At 49.2% G+C, this 20,315-nt stretch overlaps 2 protein-coding genes across 3 annotated transcripts in view; one reads left to right on the forward strand and one right to left on the reverse strand.

Annotated features, from left to right (window-relative positions):
* The first annotated feature begins 1,015 nt into the window (after positions 1–1,015).
* On the forward strand, positions 1,016–11,349 carry CALML4 (calmodulin like 4). Of its 2 annotated transcripts, XM_055320111.1 has the most exons (5): positions 1,016–1,327; positions 1,891–1,921; positions 6,222–6,362; positions 8,036–8,224; positions 11,015–11,349. In XM_055320111.1, exons 1-5 carry the CDS (start codon positions 1,031–1,033, stop codon positions 11,110–11,112), a joined length of 756 nt encoding a protein of 251 aa, XP_055176086.1. In that variant the 5' UTR covers positions 1,016–1,030; the 3' UTR covers positions 11,113–11,349. The 2 variants fall into 2 exon arrangements, with proteins under 2 accessions (XP_055176086.1, XP_055176087.1); XM_055320112.1 differs by lacking the exons at positions 1,016–1,327; positions 1,891–1,921 and adding an exon at positions 1,676–1,804.
* Positions 11,350–13,684: 2,335 nt separating this feature from the next.
* Positions 13,685–20,315, reverse strand: part of PIAS1 (protein inhibitor of activated STAT 1) — a 117,385-nt gene continuing 110,754 nt past the window's right edge. Inside the window, exons 13-14 of the mRNA XM_055320102.1 lie at positions 18,313–18,350; positions 13,685–17,734 (exon numbers count right to left, since the gene is read on the reverse strand). Coding sequence (XP_055176077.1) covers positions 17,441–17,734; positions 18,313–18,350 — 332 coding nt within the window. The 3' untranslated portion in view covers positions 13,685–17,440. The remainder of the gene's footprint in view (positions 17,735–18,312; positions 18,351–20,315) is intronic.

Below are 20,315 nucleotides of genomic sequence, written 5' to 3' on the forward strand. Positions count from 1 at the left end.
GGGAAGGTGAGGAGGCTGGTTGGTTGGAAGCTGGCACTGAGCCTGGACGAGCCGCTTACCCACGCGGCCTCGGACTCCCCACGCGGCCCCCGGGACTTCCTGGGGCTCCCGTTAGCGGGGACAGGAGGTGCTCTATGTTGGCGTCGTCCCTGGATTCCTTCCTGGCCTTGCGGACGCTGCTCCTTCCAACCTGCTCTGGGCCTCTTCTCCACAGCCGCGTGCTGGTGGCCTCTGAGCAGGCCCAGGCCCCGGGCCCAGTCGTGTGGGGCCTGAAGCTCATACAACTTTTAGGGAGGGTGGCAAAGGGGGAGGCCTGGCTAAAACAGAAAAAAAAAAAATTTTATATATATATATATATATATATATATATATATATATATATATATATGAAATTAGGTATGAGGGTCGCTGGGTGGCTCAGTCAGTTAAGCATCTGACCCTTGATTGCAGCCCAGGTCACCATCTCAGGGTCCTGCGATCGCGCCCCGCACTGAGCTCTGCCCTTGGCAGGGAGCCGGCCTGACAGTCCCTCTCCTTCCTCCCTGCTCCACCACAGGTGCGCTCTCTCCCTCTCTCTCTGCCTCGGTCTCCCTGTGTGTCTCTAAAATAAATCTTCTTAAAAAATTAGATATGAAAGTAAATGTTTAAAATGGAAAAGACATCACAGCCCGTTATCAGAGTCTTGGAGATTTCGTGTCCCTCTTGCCCAAGACCTCTTTGGGCAGTTTACTGGAGAGGGTTCCCGAGAAGTTCTCAAGTGCACCCCGTGGCCCTGCCTGGCCGCGTCAGGATGGGAGAAGAAATGCCCCGTCCTAACTGCTGGATCGGGAAGTCTGGTGGCGGGATCCTGCGGGTGAACAAGTCCTGCCCCCCCCCCCCGCTGCTATGGGGGGGGCGGTTCTAGCTTTCCTGTTGCGGTGGCGCATAGCGCACTCAAGGATGCAGCTTGATGGATTTTACAGTGACCCTCAGGCAGCCACCCCTCCCTCCCTGGGCAGCCGTTTTGATCACCCGCTAACCTCAGTCCAGGATGCCTTGCCTCCTCCGGGAGCCCCTGCCCAAACAGGGTAATTCCAAGGGGCTCCCCACCAGCCTCGGCTCTGCACCCCCTGCCCCTGGCCTCCAAGGCCCCTCCTCCCGCCTCCTGCATCCCACCCATCCTTCCTCAGCCCCAACAGAGGGGACTCCCACCCTCCCGCTGAAATCCTCCGGGTGTAGAAGCAGAAGTGAGGAGGTGAGGCAGGGACGTCACCTGGGGGAGGAGAGACCCACGCGGAGGCTGGTCGGGAGACAAGGGGCAGAGCAGACCGAGGGCTGGAGCAAGCAGGCAGGTGCAGCCCTCCCCGGGACCCACTCGTCCCCTGGGCCCGGCCCCGCGAGCAGAGCACAACCTGGGGGGCCCCCGGCCCCGAGGAGGCCCCAGGGAGGCGAGGGCTCCCCGCAGACAGGGAGCCGGCTCGGAGGGGAGGAAGGCCCAGGGCAGCAGCCCCGGGGGGGGGGTTGGGGCTGCGGGAGGACGAGTTGCAGCCCCCAGCTCAGTCCCCGCAGGGCAGCCACCGCCCCGGGGCGCCCCGGGCCAGGAGGGAGCGCGGCAGGCGACACCTGGGGGGGGAGGGGGGCCTCGCCGCTGGGGCCGCTGGAACCCGACCCGGGCGCCCGGCCCGTCCCCGGGGCAGCGCGTTCATTACGGGGCCTCGCCCCGCCCCGCGGACTTTGCCCTGGAAGCCGCAGGAGCGGAGGAGCGGCGGCCCTGGGAGCCCGAGCCCGAGCCCGAGCCCGCCGGCGACCGCCCGACGCCCCGATGGTGGGTGGGGGCGGGGCGGGGTGGGGGTGGGGGTGGGGGCCGGGGCGGGGGCGCCCTCCCTGACGGTCTTCCTCTCCCTGCTCCAGGCCAAGTTCCTTTCCCAGGACCAGATTAATGGTAGGTCGGCTTTGCTCTTTAATTAGCGACTCGCTGCAAAATGTGGGGCTCATTAGGCGATTTGCCGTGCTGGGTGTGCCGGCGGTGGGGAGGGCGCGGGGGGCGCAGGCCCACCCACGGGCAGGGGCCGCGGGCTGCGGGGGCTCGGAGCGGGGAGCGAGGGCCTCGCCTTGGCCAGTGCGACTGGCAGGTGGGCGGACGCGAGGGGGCGCTCGGCGGGTGCCTCCTGCTGACCGCTGGATGGGGAGGGGGGAGGGGGGAGGGGAGCGGAGCGGAGCGGGGCCACCTGTAACTGGCTGGCGCTGAGGGCGGAACAAAAGAAGGGGCCGCGAGGGCAGAGGCCCCGGGTCCGCCCTCTGGCAGGCGCCTCGGCTCCTGGGCCTCGGTCTCCGCATCTGTGAAATGGGGGCGGGCTGAGGTGGCCCCTGCGTCCGCCGTCCTGACGTCAGGCCTAGTTGGGGCGTCCGGAGCGTTCCCTCCCCGCGCCCAGCAGGCCTCAGGGAGGCACGGAGTTGTGTTTCCAGGAGGCCCGGAGGGGAGAGTTGGGTTACACGGAACAGAGCGCGGACCTGCGCGGGGGGGGGGGGGGGGGGGGGCAGCAGAGCCCAGCGAGGGTCCCGCAGGCGCTGGAGGTGCTTAGGTTACTTGGGGTAACCATAGTGCTGGGTCCCCGGAGCCGGGTCTGCAGCGGGTGGGTGGCCTGCAGGCCCCAGGGGGGCACCTCGTCTTAGACAGACGGCGCCGCATCCTCACCCCAAGACCCCCAAGACGAAGGTAAAAACCTAAGGCCTCTGCGGGGGGACAGACTGCGTGGCGACTCGCGCTGCGGTCTAGCTGTCGGCCTCAGGAACTTCCCTCCACCTCCAACCAGCCCACGCCAGGTTCTGAGGCTCCGTGACTCCCCCCTCCTGGCACCTGTGAAACTCCCAGGAGGGAGGAAGGGAAGCTTCCCCATGGATTCTGGGATCAGACACCAGGAAGGTGGCCGCTGGCGTCTCCTGAATGCGAGGTTGCACACAGGTGGCCCGCTCGAGTGGGAAGGGCAGGGGGCTTGGAGGCAGCAGGCCTGGGGCCCAGTCACCTCTCAGCCTCTGCTTTCTGGTCTGTGAAGTCGGGAGAATGACCCGGCCTCCCAGGCCGCTGTGAGCAAGGGGCAGAGACGAGGTCAGTCCGGGGCCTGGCTCACTCTAGGACTCACTCATTCTTAGGATTTTTAGATTTTGAATTGCTTCAAATCAGCCATTCTTAAACCGTGTAGCATCAGAGTTTCAATCCCTGCATGGAGACAGCCAGTGTTTTAAAATAACCCTATTGGCATCCGTGGTGCTGAAGACTTGCAAGAGGTCTCACTTTTAATGAATGTAATTTGTACGAGGGTGAGAAATAGCGTAACGGTGGCTCACTTATCAGATTTAATGACAATACATTCATTGGGGAAGGAGTTGCATTCACTGACATGTGACCTCCCTTGGCAAACCGTGTTAAATGGAAACTGTAGGTTGGCAGCGGACACAAGATTTGGCAAAACTCACTTGTGATGATCAACTGGCTGGAACGGGACGTAGAAGGAATAGTGCATATTTTATTATCATTGATAAGCCGTGTGCTCCACAGCCTGCACGTCTGTAGAAGTTACTAGAAGACTTGCCATACATAGATCATGGAGCTGGTTATTCTAAACATCTCCTAGCACTCACCTGGTGCTATCCTAGGCCCTGGGGAGGATTCTTTCCTGCCCCGGGGCACTTGCATTTTCAAAGGGAAGACCTCAGGGGGCTTTTCAACCTGATTTATTCTTTCCTTCACCAAATGCTAGTCCTTTTTTTTTTTTTTTTTTCTGCGCCAGCCCAGTTCTAGGCACTAAGATACGGCCGCCAACATGATAGACAAAATCCTTTTGCTCACTCACACAACAAAAGCGGTAACATATACAGGGTGTTAAATGGCCTGCCCATTAGAAGAATAGGCCAGAAAGGGGGAGCAGGGAGGTGTGGAGGTTGTGGGGGTGCGAGGAGAGCGGCCTGCTGTCCTGTGCCAGCACCAGAGTCCCAGGGCAGGTCTGGCCGGCCAGGTGTTTTGATGGTAGATTTTGTCAAGGTGGGAAGATCTAACAGGAGATGGGATCCATTTGCCCCTGGCCCTGCTGATGGCAGGGGCACGGTCCCCATTACTGACCCATGTGGGAGAGGAAGTGTGCCCACCTGTAGAGCCTGGCCCACTCCAGGTCCCAGGGGTGTGATGACCGCCTTCCAGCGCTGGCCAGCCAGGGACAACTGTCATAGGACGAAGTCTCAGAGCGCAAAGTCAGACAGAAGCAGGGCGTGGGCGTGAGAGGTCCCCAGGAAGGGTGCTCTGGGCATGTTAAGCCCCACGCGCACGGGGTGGCTCTGTCCCCCCATGTAAGGTGATGGCGTCACCCCTGCTGGCACTGGGCCCTCTTGGAGGGAATTAGGTTTTGCAGGAACCAAAGGTGGGATCTTAGGCCAGGCTCTGGGGCTGCTTCCCCTGGGCCACTTTAGCTCCTGCCCCCTGGTCATGTCTGTGTTCTGGCTTTCTCCAAGCCCATGCTCTGGAAAGTTCTGAAAAGGGCTAGGCCTTTCTCTTCAGCCCCTCCACAGGCACAAAGGTGGCTGTCTCCAAACCCTGCCAGGGAGGCTGTCGTTTATTAGCAGCACCCCTGAAATCCTCAAGGAGAGGCCTTAGTTGGGGTACACAAAGGGGCCTTCGGGCAGGAGCTGCGGGCCCTCCTCCGCCTCCCCCGCCCCCTTCTGCCCCCTGGTGGCCTCGGCCTAGGAATCCAGGGTGCAGAGTGGCTTCCTGGTGGAGCTCTGTTTCAGGAGCCAGACTGCCTCCCCGCCCCAGCCCCCCAAGGCCCTCAGCTGCCCCAGCCTTCGGTGGCCCGGTGCACCATGGGAACAGTAGAGGCCCTGCATGACGCGTCAGGGGCCACTGCAGGATGGGCCCAGGGGGAGAGCTCAGCAGTGTGAGCCTGCCACTGTTGCTGTTACATCAGCTGAGGAGCCCTGGCCCAGCCTCTGGGAGCGGGTGCTGAGAGGCCCTGGTGCGGGGAGCAGTGGCTCCCCCTGTAGGCCTCAGGAGTTGGAGAGTCACCTGGGCAGCTCTTGACCAATTCTTTTTTTTTTTTTTTTTTTTAATTTATCCATTTGAGAGAGGGAGCACGAATGGAAGGGAAAGGCAGAGACAGAGGAAGAGGAATAAGCAGGCTCCCCACTGAACAGGGAGCCTGATGCGGGACTTGAACCCTGGACCCCGGGATCATGACCTGAGCCGAAGGCAGACACTTAACCACCTGAGCCACCCGGGTGCCCCAGCTCTTGACCAGTTCTGATGGCAGCCCCACCCCAGCCTGAATCTGACTCTTTAGGTGGTGGTGACAGAGGCAGTGACGGGGCGCAGGCCTCTTCCCCAGCTCCCCACTGGCCTCCCCGTGCTCCCGAGGCAGGGAGCCGGGCTCCCTGCGCCCTGACACTGGTCTGGAGGAGCCTTAGCTCCAGCAGCTGGGTGGAGAGAGCAGCCAGCCAGATCCGTCAGAGCCTGGGGGCAGCCTGCGGTCTTTAAGAGCAGGACCAGGGCGTGTGTCGGAGGACAGCCTGGAGGTGGCAGGCTGGAGAGCGGACGCAGCCGTGCGCACAGAAGTGATGATAACCGTCACCTCGTAGAAGAGCCCTTCTCTGCCAGGCCTTCCCAGAGAGCAGGGAGCCTCTCAATAACCCGGAGCCATTATTTCCCAGGGTCCTCACATCAGCTGTCCTTGCGAAGGCACCCTGGAGTCTGCACGCCCTGCTGTGGCCCCCGGGGCTCCACGGGATGGCCCTGGAGGGTGGGATTGCTTTCCTTCGGGTTTAGTCAGTCATGGAAGGGGAGAAAAGAGGAAAAGAAAACAGAAGGAAGGGAGGGGCTTGAGCAGGAAGGGGGCCAGAGGGAGGAAGCAGAAGGGAAGTCAGGAGGGGGAGGGGACAGGGTTGCCAGATAAAGCACAGGCCACCCAGCAAAAGTTGGGTTTCAGATTAGCCACAAAAGCTTTTTAGGATAAGTATATCCCATGCAAAACGTGGGATATACTTATACTAAAGATGTCCTCCTGGTTTATCTGAGATTCAGCTTAACCTGGCAGCCCTGTATTTTTCTTTGCTGTTGTCTGGCAACTCTTAGAGGGGAGAAGAGTCAGCAAAAGGCAGAGGCAGAGAAGGGAAAGGGAAGGGGGCGAGGGCAGAGAAGGCCCGGGGCCTGGGAGGGGAGCAGCTGGCGCCGCTAACCCTTCTTTCCCCGCTGTGCGCAGAGTACAAGGAGTGCTTCTCCCTGTACGACAAGGAGCAGCGCGGCAGGATAAAAGCCACTGACCTCCTGGTGGTGATGAGGTGCTTGGGGGCCAGCCCAACGCCAGGGGAGGTGCAGCGCCACCTGCAGAGTCACAAGATCGGTGAGTGGGCTGGGCCAGAGGCGGCGCTGGAGGGGATGGCCACGTGGGCGGCCACCTGTGGCTGTGGTCCTGGGGTGGGGCCCAGCAGGCAGGTACGGGTTGTGGGGGCGTGAGGAGCTCAGACATTTGGGGGCAGCTATGGAGACATCTGTGTATCCCTCAGGCTTCCTCGAATCCCCACAGCAACCGGCGACATCCCCCTCTGTCACAGAGAACCACAGGATCTAGGCAATCTGTCACGGTTATCACAAGCCTGCAGCAGAGACAGTGCTCACAGGGATCCCAGGTGTTATGATGGGACAGTTTCCCTTCACTGAGTATCTGTCACATGCTGAGCTCAAACAGCTTGGGGAAGGAGGCACCATCCTACTGTTTTACAGGTTTAAGGATCAAGGTTCAGAGCCATTAGGTAACTTGCCCAAGTTCTTAAGCCGATGGTGGCGTCAGGGTTGGGACCTGATTCTTTTTTCAAAGACTGACCTCCTAAAAATGATGCAACACCCGAGAAAAAAGGTAGAAGGAAACCCACACAAGACCCTACCAAATTGTTGTCTCTGGTGATGCAATTAGGGATGATTTTCATTCCCTTTATTGTTGTTCCTTGTATGTTTGACAATGGGAACATCTAGGGCTTTCATAGCCAGGAACAAGCTTTATATTTTTAAAAAACAAAAATAATAATAAATAAATAAATAAAATAAAATAAATAAAAAACAAAAATAAGAAAAACCAAACAGAGAGGTGTCAAGAGGCCGGGTGGATGTTTGCATTGGTAGCTGGACACACAGGAAGGAAAGACTGGCCCAGAGGAAGGAAGTAGACTGGAAAGAGCACTTGATCTGGAGCCCAGAGGCTACTTCTCAGTGTCTGGACCTCGCCTCCTCCTCTTGCAGATGGGCTTGCACCATCGGCTAGGGTTACTCTCAGGTCCCATCAGGAAGTACCCACGGCAGCGCTGGGAGCCCATCAGGGGGCGAGCCTCTGAAGATCTGGAGCTGGGTGATGGGGTGCTCGGTGACTGAGAGACCCTGTTCCCAGCTCTGAAGGGGTGGTGGTTTCCTTTGGCTTCTGTCTCCTCCAAACAGGAAGTTGTGGTCAGGGGAAGCTCTGATTTCCTGCAGTTGTAGCTGGTGAGGCCCCCAGGCATGCTTCAAGGAGGGGCGGGGGCTGGGGAGACTAGGGCAGAGGCCGCAGGGAGGGGCAGGGCAGGTGGGACTGGGGCTTGAGGCGTCAGGCGGGGTCATCTGTCCCTCCTTGTGGATATGCTGCAGTGGCCACCGAGGAGCGATGGATGCACAGAGTACTTCCCTCTAGTCCAGGGCCAGAGGGAAGCACCTGGAAGGGAGCAGAGGACGTGGGCCCCACCCTGGTCCTGCCACGGCTCTGTGAAGTGACTGCACACTCTGGGGCCTCCATCTCCTTAGTGGGCAAGATGGGACGATGGTAATCTTGGTCACTGAGGATTATTGAAAGGATTAGGGAGGCAGATCCATGGTGGGGGCTCAGTGGGCGGGCCTGCCTCCTCCTTAGGACATTTTCTCCATCGTGGCACCTCCTGAATTAGGGGGCCATTGAGCAGCCCATGAGGACTTGGGCCGGGGGGGTGCCATTTAGCTTCTTCAGGATGAGCCTTTCCCTCCCTGCTCACTCTGCTGTGTTTGGGGGTTTCCCAGATAGAGATGGGGAGCTGGATTTCTCCACTTTCCTGACCATTATGCACATGCAAATAAAACAAGAGGATCCAAAGAAAGAAATTCTCTTGGCCATGTTGATGGCAGACAAGGAGAAGAAAGGCTACATCATGGCATCCGAGCTGCGGTCCAAACTCATGAAACTAGGGGAGAAACTCACCCACAAGGAAGGTAAAGGCCTGGGTCCCTCTTTCCCAGCAGTGGGGGAGGAGGGGGGAGCTGGGGGAAGGACACCAAAGCCTGATCCCTGCCGGCAGGACCGTGCAGACACTGCATGTGATGCTTGCCCCAGGGGGCTGTGCCTAGATGTCTCGCTAGGTGGCCGCCGGAAGAACTAGGGGCCAGAGTGACAGAGGAAGTCCACCAGGGTGAAGAGAAGGCCTGTGGAGAGACAGCTAGGATCTCCTTGGGCTTTCATTTATGCTCACAAGACCCCTTGGGGCGCCAGTGTTCCCCATATAGGGACAAACAGGTGACAGGAACGGCTGGCAGACCTGGGGCTTGAATGCAAGTCTATTAGACACACATACGCCCCCTCGCTCTTTCCTCTTGCCAAAGCTGTCTTCTGAGGTTGTTGCTGATGCCAAATTTCCAAACTGAGATGCTACTTTGCCCCCTCTTCTCATGACTCAGCCAGTTCTAAGAGCTCTTGCAGAAGGAGCATGTGCAGTGGCCTTTGCCTCACAGCTTCCAGCAGGCCTGTCTGTCTTGCTGCCTCGGAGCAGGATGAGGGACCGGATGAGGGACAAGGGGCTTCTGGCCCACACCCTGGGGACCTTGGAGGAAGTGACCCCCCGTGCTGGGCTGTCAGCTGCCTTTCTTCCAGCCTCGCCCCTCGTCCCCATCACAGCAGCTGTCCCAGGTCCGAGGCCAGAGGCTGGCATTTCCAGTTAAGCTACTGGGTCCATCTGTGGTTGGAGACGGGAGCACAGGGCTAGGACACACGAGGCAGGAGGGAAAGGCTTTCAGTAATGGTGGCCCTTTAGCCTTTGGTTGGATCTCAACAGATCAGTGGCTTGAACTAGATGTGACCCCTGGGCTCCCCCTCCTTCTGGGGGCCCTCAGAGGAGTTTCTTAACCACTCTCACCCTCTCCTCTCACCTTCCTTGGTTTCCTGGTTGGGAAACGACGTTACAATAGACAATCCCCCAGGTCCCTCCAAGAGCTAACATTCTGTGAAGCACTCTACTTAGATTTTATCTGCAGTCACTAAGGCACAACGCAAAGCATTTAAAAATAGCGCTACAGACGGCACATTGAGCTTTCCCTGCATTTTCAGGCTGGCAGCGACCGTGATCTCATTCTTCGCTGTGGCTGTGTTCATGTGAACGGGGGGAAGCATGGGCTCTCCTTCCCTCTCAGGCTCTGAGGACACTGTCCGGCCTTTTATGTTCCAGGTGGAGTGTTGGCAGCGGAGGCCCAGCTGGGGCCTGCATTCTTCTGGTTAATGATCTCTGTCTAAAGCAATACCATGGCCCCCAGACTCGCACACAGCTCTTGTTTGTTTAACCAGGGAAGAAACATTTCAAACAAACTGGTAATGTGTTTCAGACAGGCAGGAAGACCCATTTCCCTTCCCCTTGCTGGGGGAGAGAGGAAAGATGATACTAGAAGTAGGAATCTTTTACCCTGGGTGACTGAAAGAAAAGCTTCAGTTTTACTATGAAGCCTCCTCCGAACAGCTGGAGAAGGCTGCTGTGGAGGCCTGGGACAGGCTGATGTCAGCACCCTGGGTCTTTATGGGTTCCGGGTGGACTGCCGCTCTACCCAGAAGCAGTGGTCAGTACTTGGCCCTGAAGCGCAGCCCCTCTTCTGGGCAGGAGGGGGCTACAGGACTCGATGCTGCAGGTGGTGTTGGACCTGACCACTGGAAAGGGTTGAACCAAATGGCTGATGGGTAGAAGCTTCTCCATGAAATAAGATAAATTACAGTCTCCTCAACATTCTAAAAATACTCAGAACTACCATCAGCTTAGGCACAGAGCATAGTAATTACATTTTAGAGGACGATGGATGGTTAAGCAGAGAAGCACAGGATACTTTCCAACTGCCCAGAATTATGTGTCGGGGCATCCAGCGCCAAGGAAGTTGACACAGGGCAGTGAAACAGTTTTTGCAAGGGGATGAGGATGGGCCCAAAGATCCAAAAGCAGGTTGGCCCCAAGAGGCCACTGTGGAGAAATGGAAGCCAAAATGGTCTTCTCTTGCCAACATCTGGAACAAGCTAGTATTTTGTCCGAAGAATCCAGAAGTAAATGAAGTGATTTTTTTTTGGGGGGGGGGGAGCAATGTCAGAGAACAATAACAGTTTTGTACACTTTGAGCTTTTAGACACAGTTGAGTTTATTTTCTCTCATGATACCCCCACCCCCTAAACATACACATTTTAAAAAAGAGGTGATGGTGGCAGACACCACTTGTCACCAAGTCTCCTCTTGGGGTGGGGCATGCCCATTAGGAAGGGAAGACAGGCAGGCTGGGGCAGGCCAAAGCTATGGGGCAGGGTGGCCCAGGACGGGGCTGCTGAGAATGTCTGTTCTGCCGGGAGGCTGAGAGGGTGGGCTGCAGAAGGTAACATCCATACCTAATACCAGATGTTTCTGGAAATACAGGCACGGGGGTCAGATCCTTTCTTAAAACACAAAACAAAACCAAAAAACCAAAGACAAAGAAGCAAGCAAGCACAAGGTGGCTTCAGTGACTTACTGGTCACTGGCACACCTCCATACCCTTTACCCATGCCCCTGCAGAAAGCCTGAATAACTCAAAATTCAATCAGTGGTCTTCAGGGGCAGGGGGTGGCTTGTCCTGTTCTGTTCACTGGTTTATTTCCTGGCCTACAGGAACGGTCCATTGGACACAAGGGAAGACCTCTGGGGAGCCCCACCCCCCAAAAGCTAACGTGATGTCCTATACAATAACACTACAGCCAAACTGAAAAATTAATGTGATTTATTGCAGTGGATGATCTTTTCAAGGAAGCAAATATAGAACCAAATGGCAAAGTGAAGTATGATGAATTTATCCACAAGATCACCATTCCTGTGTGGGACCACTGAATGAAGAAAACGTGAGAGAACACCTCCCCTGGGCCTGAAAACTCAGACTGAGAAGTGTTTTTTAAAAAGAAAAAAAAGCGTTCATTTCACTGGGGGGGCAGGGGGTGGATGGTAAACACAGCAGCAAGATGACATGACCTGATTGCAGCGCAGGGTAAAACTTAAGAGTGGCATGAAATGATTTCAGCCATGGCATTAGCATGTCTTTAATAAAAGATTTGTATTGATTTTAACAACTATCATTAGTCCAGCCCTTTATAGCATCGAAAGAGCATATGGTTTGGAGTTGGGCCTGGGTGGCTAAGTCATTTGACCCCTCAAAGCCTTGTCGGATCCTTGAACTTAAGTTGGATCGCTACTTCTTACCTCACAGAGCCTATTGAGGGTGGTCTGAGACAATGACTTGGAAACGCCGTAGCAAACTGTAGAGCACCATGCAATCCTGAGTTACCGAAGTGGCATGTCTCCTAAAAAGTGCAGTCTACCAAAAGTCACTATTCTGTATTTGGGTGCTGGAACCGTCTTCCACATTTCCAAGGTAAAGCCAGTGCTAGCGGAGAACTAGCATCAAGCAAAGAGCTAAAACAAACGAAGAACATGGTTAACATTTCTGGCAGCATCACAGGACCACTGACAAATTCTGATTCCCAACACAACACATAGTGACATCTTTCAGGATATTCATTCATAAACACAGAGTATGGAGTGAAAACAGTCACGTTAAAACAAGTAGCATCAGCCAAACAGCAGGAAGAGTGATCCGACTTTACAGCCCACACCATAGGACACCAGATGTGACATGTTGCATTCATCAGAGCCTCGCAGATCTTGAGGAGCTCCGTCTGAATTTCAAGCTCTACTGTTATCACAGAGGGTCACGGCACCACGATGGTCTGCTCAAGTGGGCCAAATTGATCATGGCTTCAAGCCATTTGCCCCCAAGACTAATGGAAAGTAATAAAGGGATGTAACAGGCCATGGCCACGATATAGCAAGAGGCCTGCCGGGACCTCTTCCAGCTGGAGCGGATTTTTAAGTGAGTTATGTAGCCAGGAGGTGCCAGGCTGGTGCTCCCTGTATGCTCAACAAATTTGTGGAACCACTGGTAGTGTCAGCACAGCCCTAAAAAGGGCTGGAGTCAGTCACACACCGGCATGTTGAGCAGGGGCAGGCCAGAGCTCTGAGCACGGAGATTTTCATCCTTATATGTATCAAAATTGGGCACTCTGGGCTGTGGCTTTGTTTAATGGCGCCTTAGTGGCTCAAGCAAAAGAAAACCAAATTAAGAGGGAGGTGGGTCTCTTGGGAAACAGAAAACACAAATCTAGGGCTAGGCGTGAGGGGAACCACGAGGGACAGATCAGTCCTGGCCTTTCTACGACTATCTCCTGATGCTGTGGCTTCAGACCTAACCAAGGTCCTCAGAGAGGAGACTTTCATTTTCCCAGCAGTGTAACTGCCAGAGGGGGCGACTGGGAATTCCTAGGAGCTGTAGAAGGGTCTCAGTGGGGGCAGGCAGTAGATGGTCCAGACCCCAAGCAGGTGAAGTTGTGACTGTCTAGCTGGGGGAGGCTGCAGGATGTGGGGGCACACCCAGGTTTTGTGCGGTCTGAGGCTTCTACTATGTGATGGCCTTCTTCCAAGAACACATGAATAGAAATACAGAATTGCTAGGCTATTCCCAGGACTCTCGCAGAGGCCAAAGTAGTAGGGCTAGGGGGCAGGCACTGGTGCTTAAACTTCATTACCTGAAGGTGCCTCTGGCACCCCATAAAGAACCACTATATTTCACTTTCAGGCAAGGCTCAAGGAGCGTGGCCCCACATCTCTTTTTTTCTCATCATGGACATTAGGAAGCAAGTCCTGCACAGCTGCTCTGGAATACCACGGATGAGACAGTAGATACCTAGGAGTTAGATGGGACAGGAAAAGGAAGTTCTGGGCTAGAATAAACAAACAAGGGTACTTTCCCTCAAAGCTTTTTAAACTGTCACTAAATGGTCCCAGGATGGTTTTAAAGCAAGTCTTATTAATCTAATTTGCCTAAAAGGAATCTGAAGTATAGCTTGCCAAAAACACCTAAGTGGTGTGGAGTGGTCATTAGAACCTGGGGCTCATCTCCGCTGACTCAGTGTTCCTAATTAAGGGTGTTCAGTGGCTAGGATTCTAAGATCCTGTGACAGGTTCTGATGTAAACCTCTCCCCCAGGAAAGGCTTTATATACTAACCCCACGTCCAGGTTTCTTGTTCATTCCTGAAATTCCAGTTGGTTTACCTAGCACCTAGTGTTGTTTACAAAAAGGCCACCGTTCTTAGCACTCCAACTTCAGATTACTAAACAGATTAATTTAAAATTAAACAGATGCTATGGTTCAGTACAAAGCTTACCATGTTTCAGTAAGAAAGGGGAATGATGGCCATATATGCATTACTTACCTCAAAGCATGTTGCAAGAGAATTAGTTAATTGCCATGCTTTGAAATCTCTGGATGAAAGGTGCTTTGGAAGCACAAAAGCATTATCATTTTTCTCATAGGGTACCCACAGTATATTTTACAGAAGACAAATTAACTGAAGGCTTTTCTTTTATTACATCTAAAGAGCTCTACATAAACAGGTAACATTCAATAGGTAAACAATTTTTTTCCAATGCATGTAATAAATATTTTCACTTGGTACTTTTATACAAACTGACATTGGTCTACTATACATTTTTAAAAGCCATTTTACTGGTTTGGCATGCGGTATGGAAATTCTAAGAGAGAAAGTTTTAAGGCAATGAATCACAGATTTAAGTTCATGGAATTTATGGTAACTTTTATATCTGTTTATATACATTTCCCCTTTGTTAATTAAACAATTAACAGCAGCGCACTCTGGGACCACCAGCTATTCTCCCTCCCTCTTTCTGAAATCCAAGCTTTGTGGTTTTTTTTTTTTAATTAAAAAACAATTCAACACGTATTGATAAAACAAAATTCTTACTAAAATAATTTTAAATGTGCTTTAAAGTCCTGAAGATCTTGAAGTGTCTTATGTATTTAAACTTGGAACTATCTAAAAATGTTCTTTCCACAATTAGTTCATTTAAAATTGGGATATATATTTTCATTCAATTTCAGACATTTGACTCTAAGAAAAATCTGCCAAAAAATCACATTTAACAGAAGCTTAAGTGCAATCTTTCCTAAGTCAGTAATGATACAGAAATGTGATAATGTCTAAGTTAACAGAAGAAAAATTTTAATGCTCAAAATAAATTAGTCAACCAAGTGTGGTTATGGTTAAGGTTCAGACTGTTTTAAAAAGATGTGTCCAATAATGCCCACAAAATGATTAAAAGCCACTTCAACCCTAAGTCAAACAGCTATTTTATCAAAGATGTGTGCGTGGGTGGGTGGGTGTGCATACACCCACCCACCCACACCTACACACAGAGTACTGTACAGAAACACAATCCTATGCAAAACTATTATGAAAGACCACGGCAAGGGGACGGTGATAGCTTGCTGAAAAGACTCTGAGAACCACAATGTGTCCGCAGACAGCATGTCAACATTGGCATGGGCAGGGAAGTGAGGGTAGGCTAAGGAAAAACCAGATGAAATGACTATGCACTTCTTTTTTTAACTTAGGACAGTGCAGTGCATGACTATACCAGTAACTAGTACAGATCAAGAACGTCTGATTGACTAGTATCAACCATGAGACCAACAGAATGATAGCTACCACTCAGGCAACACTTTGGAAAGTCAACAGAAAGAAACAAACTCCTTAGAGTGGAATGAACTAAAATCAAAAGACAATCGAATGGTTCATTTCTCCTTGTGGAGACATGACCAAAGCCACTAGACAGACATTTCTTTCTCCCTATTACCTGTTCTTCCCTTAGGTTGGCATAATGCAGGACACTGAGGGAAACTCACCATCCCCAAAACTGGGCTGAAGAAAGGAGAGGGATGGGTTTTCAACTGGATCAAAGTGTTTGGAATTCAGCATCATACACAAAATTATTGATCAGAATTTTGAGGCCACTAATGACGTCATAAAAACAAAAAAATACAGAAAACTATTCATTTTAGGTAGCTGAATTAATAGAAATGTTTCCTATTACGTGTGAAATAAGAAGCAACACCCCACAACTTGAGTGATTTCTATCCCAATCTGAATTTAGACACAAATTATGGTACCATTAAATATTAGACTAAGTTAATATAGCTATGAGAGTTCTTAAAGAGTTTATTCACCATAAGAGCAGATTCATTAAAAAACTTAATTCCTGTTTTTACTGACAATGAATCTTTTGTTTTTATTGCAAATTGTTTAGTGACTATAACTCAGCCATGTATGTGTGGAATACACATGCGTAGGGGAAGACTATATAACTCACATGTCACTCACACTTGTCTATAAATACATATATACACACACACATATACATATCAACACCAACTTGTTTTTCAAAATTCAAGTCAACAAATTAGTGGCAGAGAGATGCTGTAAAAACAGATATTATTTTTAGATGCCACACAGTCATGTGAACCGTTAATTTTATCATACAACTGAAGATACAGCCATCTTGAATACTACCCGGAAAAAGTAGGTTGCTTTGTTACTCCTGCAAGGTTGAAACGACACTTTTATACACAAAGGTGGTCCTTCATCAACTCTGTGAACAACTCTGAGAACATGAACAGTTGTAAAAGAAAAATCCAGTCTGGGAAACCAGTAATTGTTATGCCCCTTCCTTCTTTTTATCTTTTTTGTTAAACTGGTTAAGCCTCTCCATCAGCTAGAAGATACTTCCCACACCCTCAGGTACTCCCTGAAGAATGTGATACCTTCTCTAATGAGGATTTTGGAACACAAGTAGAACCACCTTCTTTCCCTCCAACCCACACTCATCTCCTGAAAAACAGTTCTCACTATATTTACATGTTCCATTATTAATAAATAGATCAGATTGATCCATGAATTCTAAAAAAAGAAGAAGAAAAATAAATCCACTTTCCTATGTCATGCTTCTCTTTAAAAGGTGAAGAACAAGTAAAACAAACAAGATAGCCAGGCTAAGAAAAAGAAGTACACTCAGAACGAGAGTAAAAATAACCAAGAATCAAGCCTATTTTTGCATTTCAACTGTTTATCAGATAGTGGATTTCTAGACTGACATGTGTGGTGCACTGTATTTTCCAAAGAGAATTCACTTTTAGGATAATTGACTTTCTTTCTTTTTCGAGGTGATGTAACCTTACCTCTGTCAGCTGCACAAGACACCCAACACGGCTTTCTAAGCTATTTTTACTTCCTACTTTGGCATGAAGATCTTAGATGAAAACTTTTTACCCTGTGGCCAAAAAGGCAGGTGTTCACAGACTTGGTTTAAATACATAATACTGGCAATCCAAATTTAGAAGAAAGAACTAGACTAAAGTGTATTATTCACAGGTCTGCCAAGCCTACTTTACTCCAAATCCAGACAGCTTTACTCCAAATCTCTAAAACATATTCTCAGGGGGTATCTAGCAAATAAGAGAGAATATGTGATGGAGAACATGCAATTGGGATATCAATAAAGATGCTCATATGTGAGTTCAAGACCTTCAAAGCACTTTGAAAGAAGCAGGCAACTGATTTATCAACTGAATGCAAACTTGGGAGAAGGAACAGTAACAACAGAAAAATATACACAGACACACACACTGAACACACACCCCCACGAGCTAGGTCCTGAAAATACACAGGGAATGCAGTGGGACAGATGAGATTTATAACTTAAGGCTGGATAAAATATGCACATACACAAACAGAATCCAAGTCTGTCCTTTTTAGAAAATGGAAATGAAAACTACCCCCCCTGCCCCCTCCCCGCAACAAAGAAAAGCCCACAATTTAAAACTTCATACATGCAATTCCTTTTGTTATTGCAAATAAAATAATGCCATTGAAGTAAAATAAAACCAAAACCATAGGACAAATGATGAAAAAAAATCTTCAGAATCCAGAAAAAAAAAAAAAAAAAAAAAAAAGAACTGAAGGTGGTTTGTGGGTACTGTTTTTTTTTTTCTTTTTTTCTTTTCTTTCCTTTTTTTTGGTTTTTTACAAGTGTTTTATCAGACAGGCAGTCTTAGATTTATATACAAAAGTAAAACTGAAAATATAGTTTTGTTCTCTGTACATTTCTTTTAATTTTTTCCCTAAAAAAAGGAAAAAAACACGCTTGTGTACTTTTCTAAACAGAATAAGGTAAAACATAGCACAAAGTTCTCTTCTTTCTGCCAAGTTCATTTAATCTGGGGTGGGGGTAGGAGCAGCAGGGGCAAGGGAATCAGTCCAATGAAATAATGTCTGGTATGATGCCAAAGATGGATGCCGTGTCCGTGCTGCTCCGGTTTGCGACAGTGTGGCTATGGCTCTCCCGCAGGCTGTTGGAGGACACGAGGCTGCTGTTACTGCCACTACTGCTTCCATTGGTGGTTGGCAGAGAAGTACTGCCTCCTGCACTTAACTGATCGAGAAACATCTGCGAGGAGGTATACGGGAAAAACCGAGACGAGTGTAAGAGGTCTTGATCATCTGACACTGCTGCTGCAGCAGCAGCCAGGAGGGAGGTGTTATAATGCTGGTGGGGAACAGAAGACACAAAACCCATCAGTTCTAATTCATAAACCTTCTTAGCAAAACAGAGTCCTAAATTTCATATACACTGCATATCTGCTATGTCTGAGATATCGAATAAAATATTTCACAAAATCAAATGGCCTTATGTAATGATCATATCCTTGATCTTGAGAGACATTTCTGTATACCAAATACCAAAATAAAATTGGCACTGTTTTTCATTTTAATTTGTAATGCAAACAATTCTCAAAATTCTATTTCCAAAGAAGCATATGCTCATAAGCAGCAGGAAAGAAGACCGTCCACCCTTTTTCTCTTCTGGAGATATTTGGCAAAGAATTTATCAATTGACTTACTGCCTTGTTTCTTTATGAAAAAGTACTGGAAACCAACAAACAGATACTATTCTTACTATATACTCAGGCATGGTTGAAACAAGGGGATTTTTATTTAAATTCTTAAAACCTTAACAATAATGAGTAGGACTACCCTGATTTTCCTAAGAAATGTATCTTGTCTCTCAGTTACATTATTATATTTTAATGAGCAATTAAAACAGCATTTTTTCATATAACATACCTGATTGTCTCCTGATAAGAAAGGAAAGAAATCTAATCCTGTGAGAAAAAAAATTATTTTAGTTTTGAAAAACAAAAGAACCCCACCCACCTCCCAATCCCCTAATACTCCAGAAACAAAAATCTGAAAATGTTAGTTCTAAATTCATTTAGAATTTAAACAAGACTGGACCTGAATGTTGTATGTCTCCCTCATCTCTAGATTACCAAGGCTGAAGTCCAAGCTTTAGCCATGACTTGCCCTCCTTATAACTCCACCTGTGGGGTCTACATCATTGCTGCCCTATTGGATCCAACACTGATCCCTTAAACTGACAGAGCACTTTTCACCAAATCTTCTCACTGACTCCTCTTAAGAAACATTTCAAATTACTCTAATTTATTCCTCACAAGCACCTATGAGGTTTGTCATGATTACTAGCCTCATTTTATGAGTGAGAAAGTTTTACGCAGAGGGAAGTTAAGCAAGCTTTAGCACAGATTCTCTTTTTCTTTCTCAAATTTTCCCACTCACCACTAACTGTACCGGATTCTAACTCAGAGATCCTCCAGTGGTAGGAGTGGGGAAAAGAGATCTGAGGGGCATCTGGTGGCTGGGGTGGTGCATCACAGAATGACCAGCTCTGATCCCTGGCTGCCAGGGAGTCAATGCAAGCTGCCCCTTCTAAGCCCCAATCTTGTCTGTATCACTCAATGGGTAACAGGACGAAGAACAAGAAAACCCATTTGAATAAAATGTCTTACTATGAGATTGCAACTTGGGGGAAAGGACAACAAGCAGATGTAGAGAAAAATATGACAACACCGATACTTTGGAGATCCATTCACTGTCTACACTAGAACACATTATAACATGAGGATCTGCAAAATGGATAGCACTGTGGTTCCTGATAGTGAGATCTAGCAGTAGCCGAAGTGAGAAAAAGGGCTGCACTGTCTGATAGAGTAGCCACTAACCCCATGATGTGGATCTAAATTCATTAAGATTAAGTAAAATGAAAAACTTTAATTATTCAGTCACACTAGCCCTGTGTCAAAATGCTCAATAACTCTATGTGGCCAATGGCCACTATAAATTACAGCATTTCCCCTCACTGCAGAGAGTTCTTCTGGACACAGCTCAAAGAGGGTTTTCCTAACAATCACTAAGAATCTACTCAACTATCTCAGCTTCCAAGAATCTCTGTGTCGGATTCTTATTAGTCCCAGATTTTTCTGTAGGGGAGGGGTGGAGGGAAACTTCCACTTTACATTTTTGTATTAAATTTTCTACAATGAGCATATATCATTTTTAGAATAAAAATATTCTTAGATATACAAATTATTAAATTATGAAAATATAGGAGAACAACCTTTTGATAATGTAAATAATTATAATCAACTCAAAATACACTGTGCAGTGAGTCCATGGACATTTCAAACTACTTTTAGAAGAATCAGGTTCACTGGAACAAAAACTATAACTTGCCAATATCTCAGTTCAGTACTATTTATTTATTTTAAAAGATTTTATTTATTTATTCATGAGATACAGAGAGAGAGAGAGAGAGAGAGAGAGAGAGAGAGAGAGAGAGAGAGAGAGAGAGAGAAAGGCAGAGACACAGGCAGAGAGAGAAGCAGGCTCCTTGCAGGGAGCCCGATGTGGGACTCGATCCCGGGACTCCAGGATCATGCCCTGGGCCGAAGGCAGGCGCCAAACCACTGAGCCACCCAGGGATCCCCTTCAATTCAGTACTATTTAAAAGATAACACAACATAGTTACCCACAATGCCTGTTGCATTATAACTGGATTCAGGGAACACAGAATAATTTTTATAAATATCAAAATTCAAAGCAACATATTGAAAGTCACCCCAAAACAATTTGCAGACTATTTTGAAGCTCACAAAACCTAAAGATTATCATACTACTTTCACCACTGGTAGTAAAATAATGGTTACTGATGAAGGTACAAACAATAAATTGGATCTCTATTTATTTATGACCACAGTATATATATTTCT

The sequence above is a fragment of the Nyctereutes procyonoides genome, unplaced genomic scaffold (assembly GCF_905146905.1).
Source record: "Nyctereutes procyonoides isolate TBG_1078 unplaced genomic scaffold, NYPRO_anot_genome, whole genome shotgun sequence".
In the NCBI taxonomy this organism is placed as follows: domain Eukaryota; kingdom Metazoa; phylum Chordata; class Mammalia; order Carnivora; family Canidae; genus Nyctereutes; species Nyctereutes procyonoides.

Excerpts from the sequence above, each read along its gene's own strand:
- CALML4 (XM_055320111.1), top strand. The coding sequence starts at position 1,031 with ATGCCTTGCCTCCTCCGGGAGCCCCTGCCCAAACAGGGTAATTCCAAG. Across the intron at positions 1,922-6,221 it reads TTCCCAGGACCAGATTAATG|AGTACAAGGAGTGCTTCTCC; the intron begins GTAGGTCGGCTT and ends CGCTGTGCGCAG. Across the intron at positions 6,363-8,035 it reads CCTGCAGAGTCACAAGATCG|ATAGAGATGGGGAGCTGGAT; the intron begins GTGAGTGGGCTG and ends GGGGTTTCCCAG.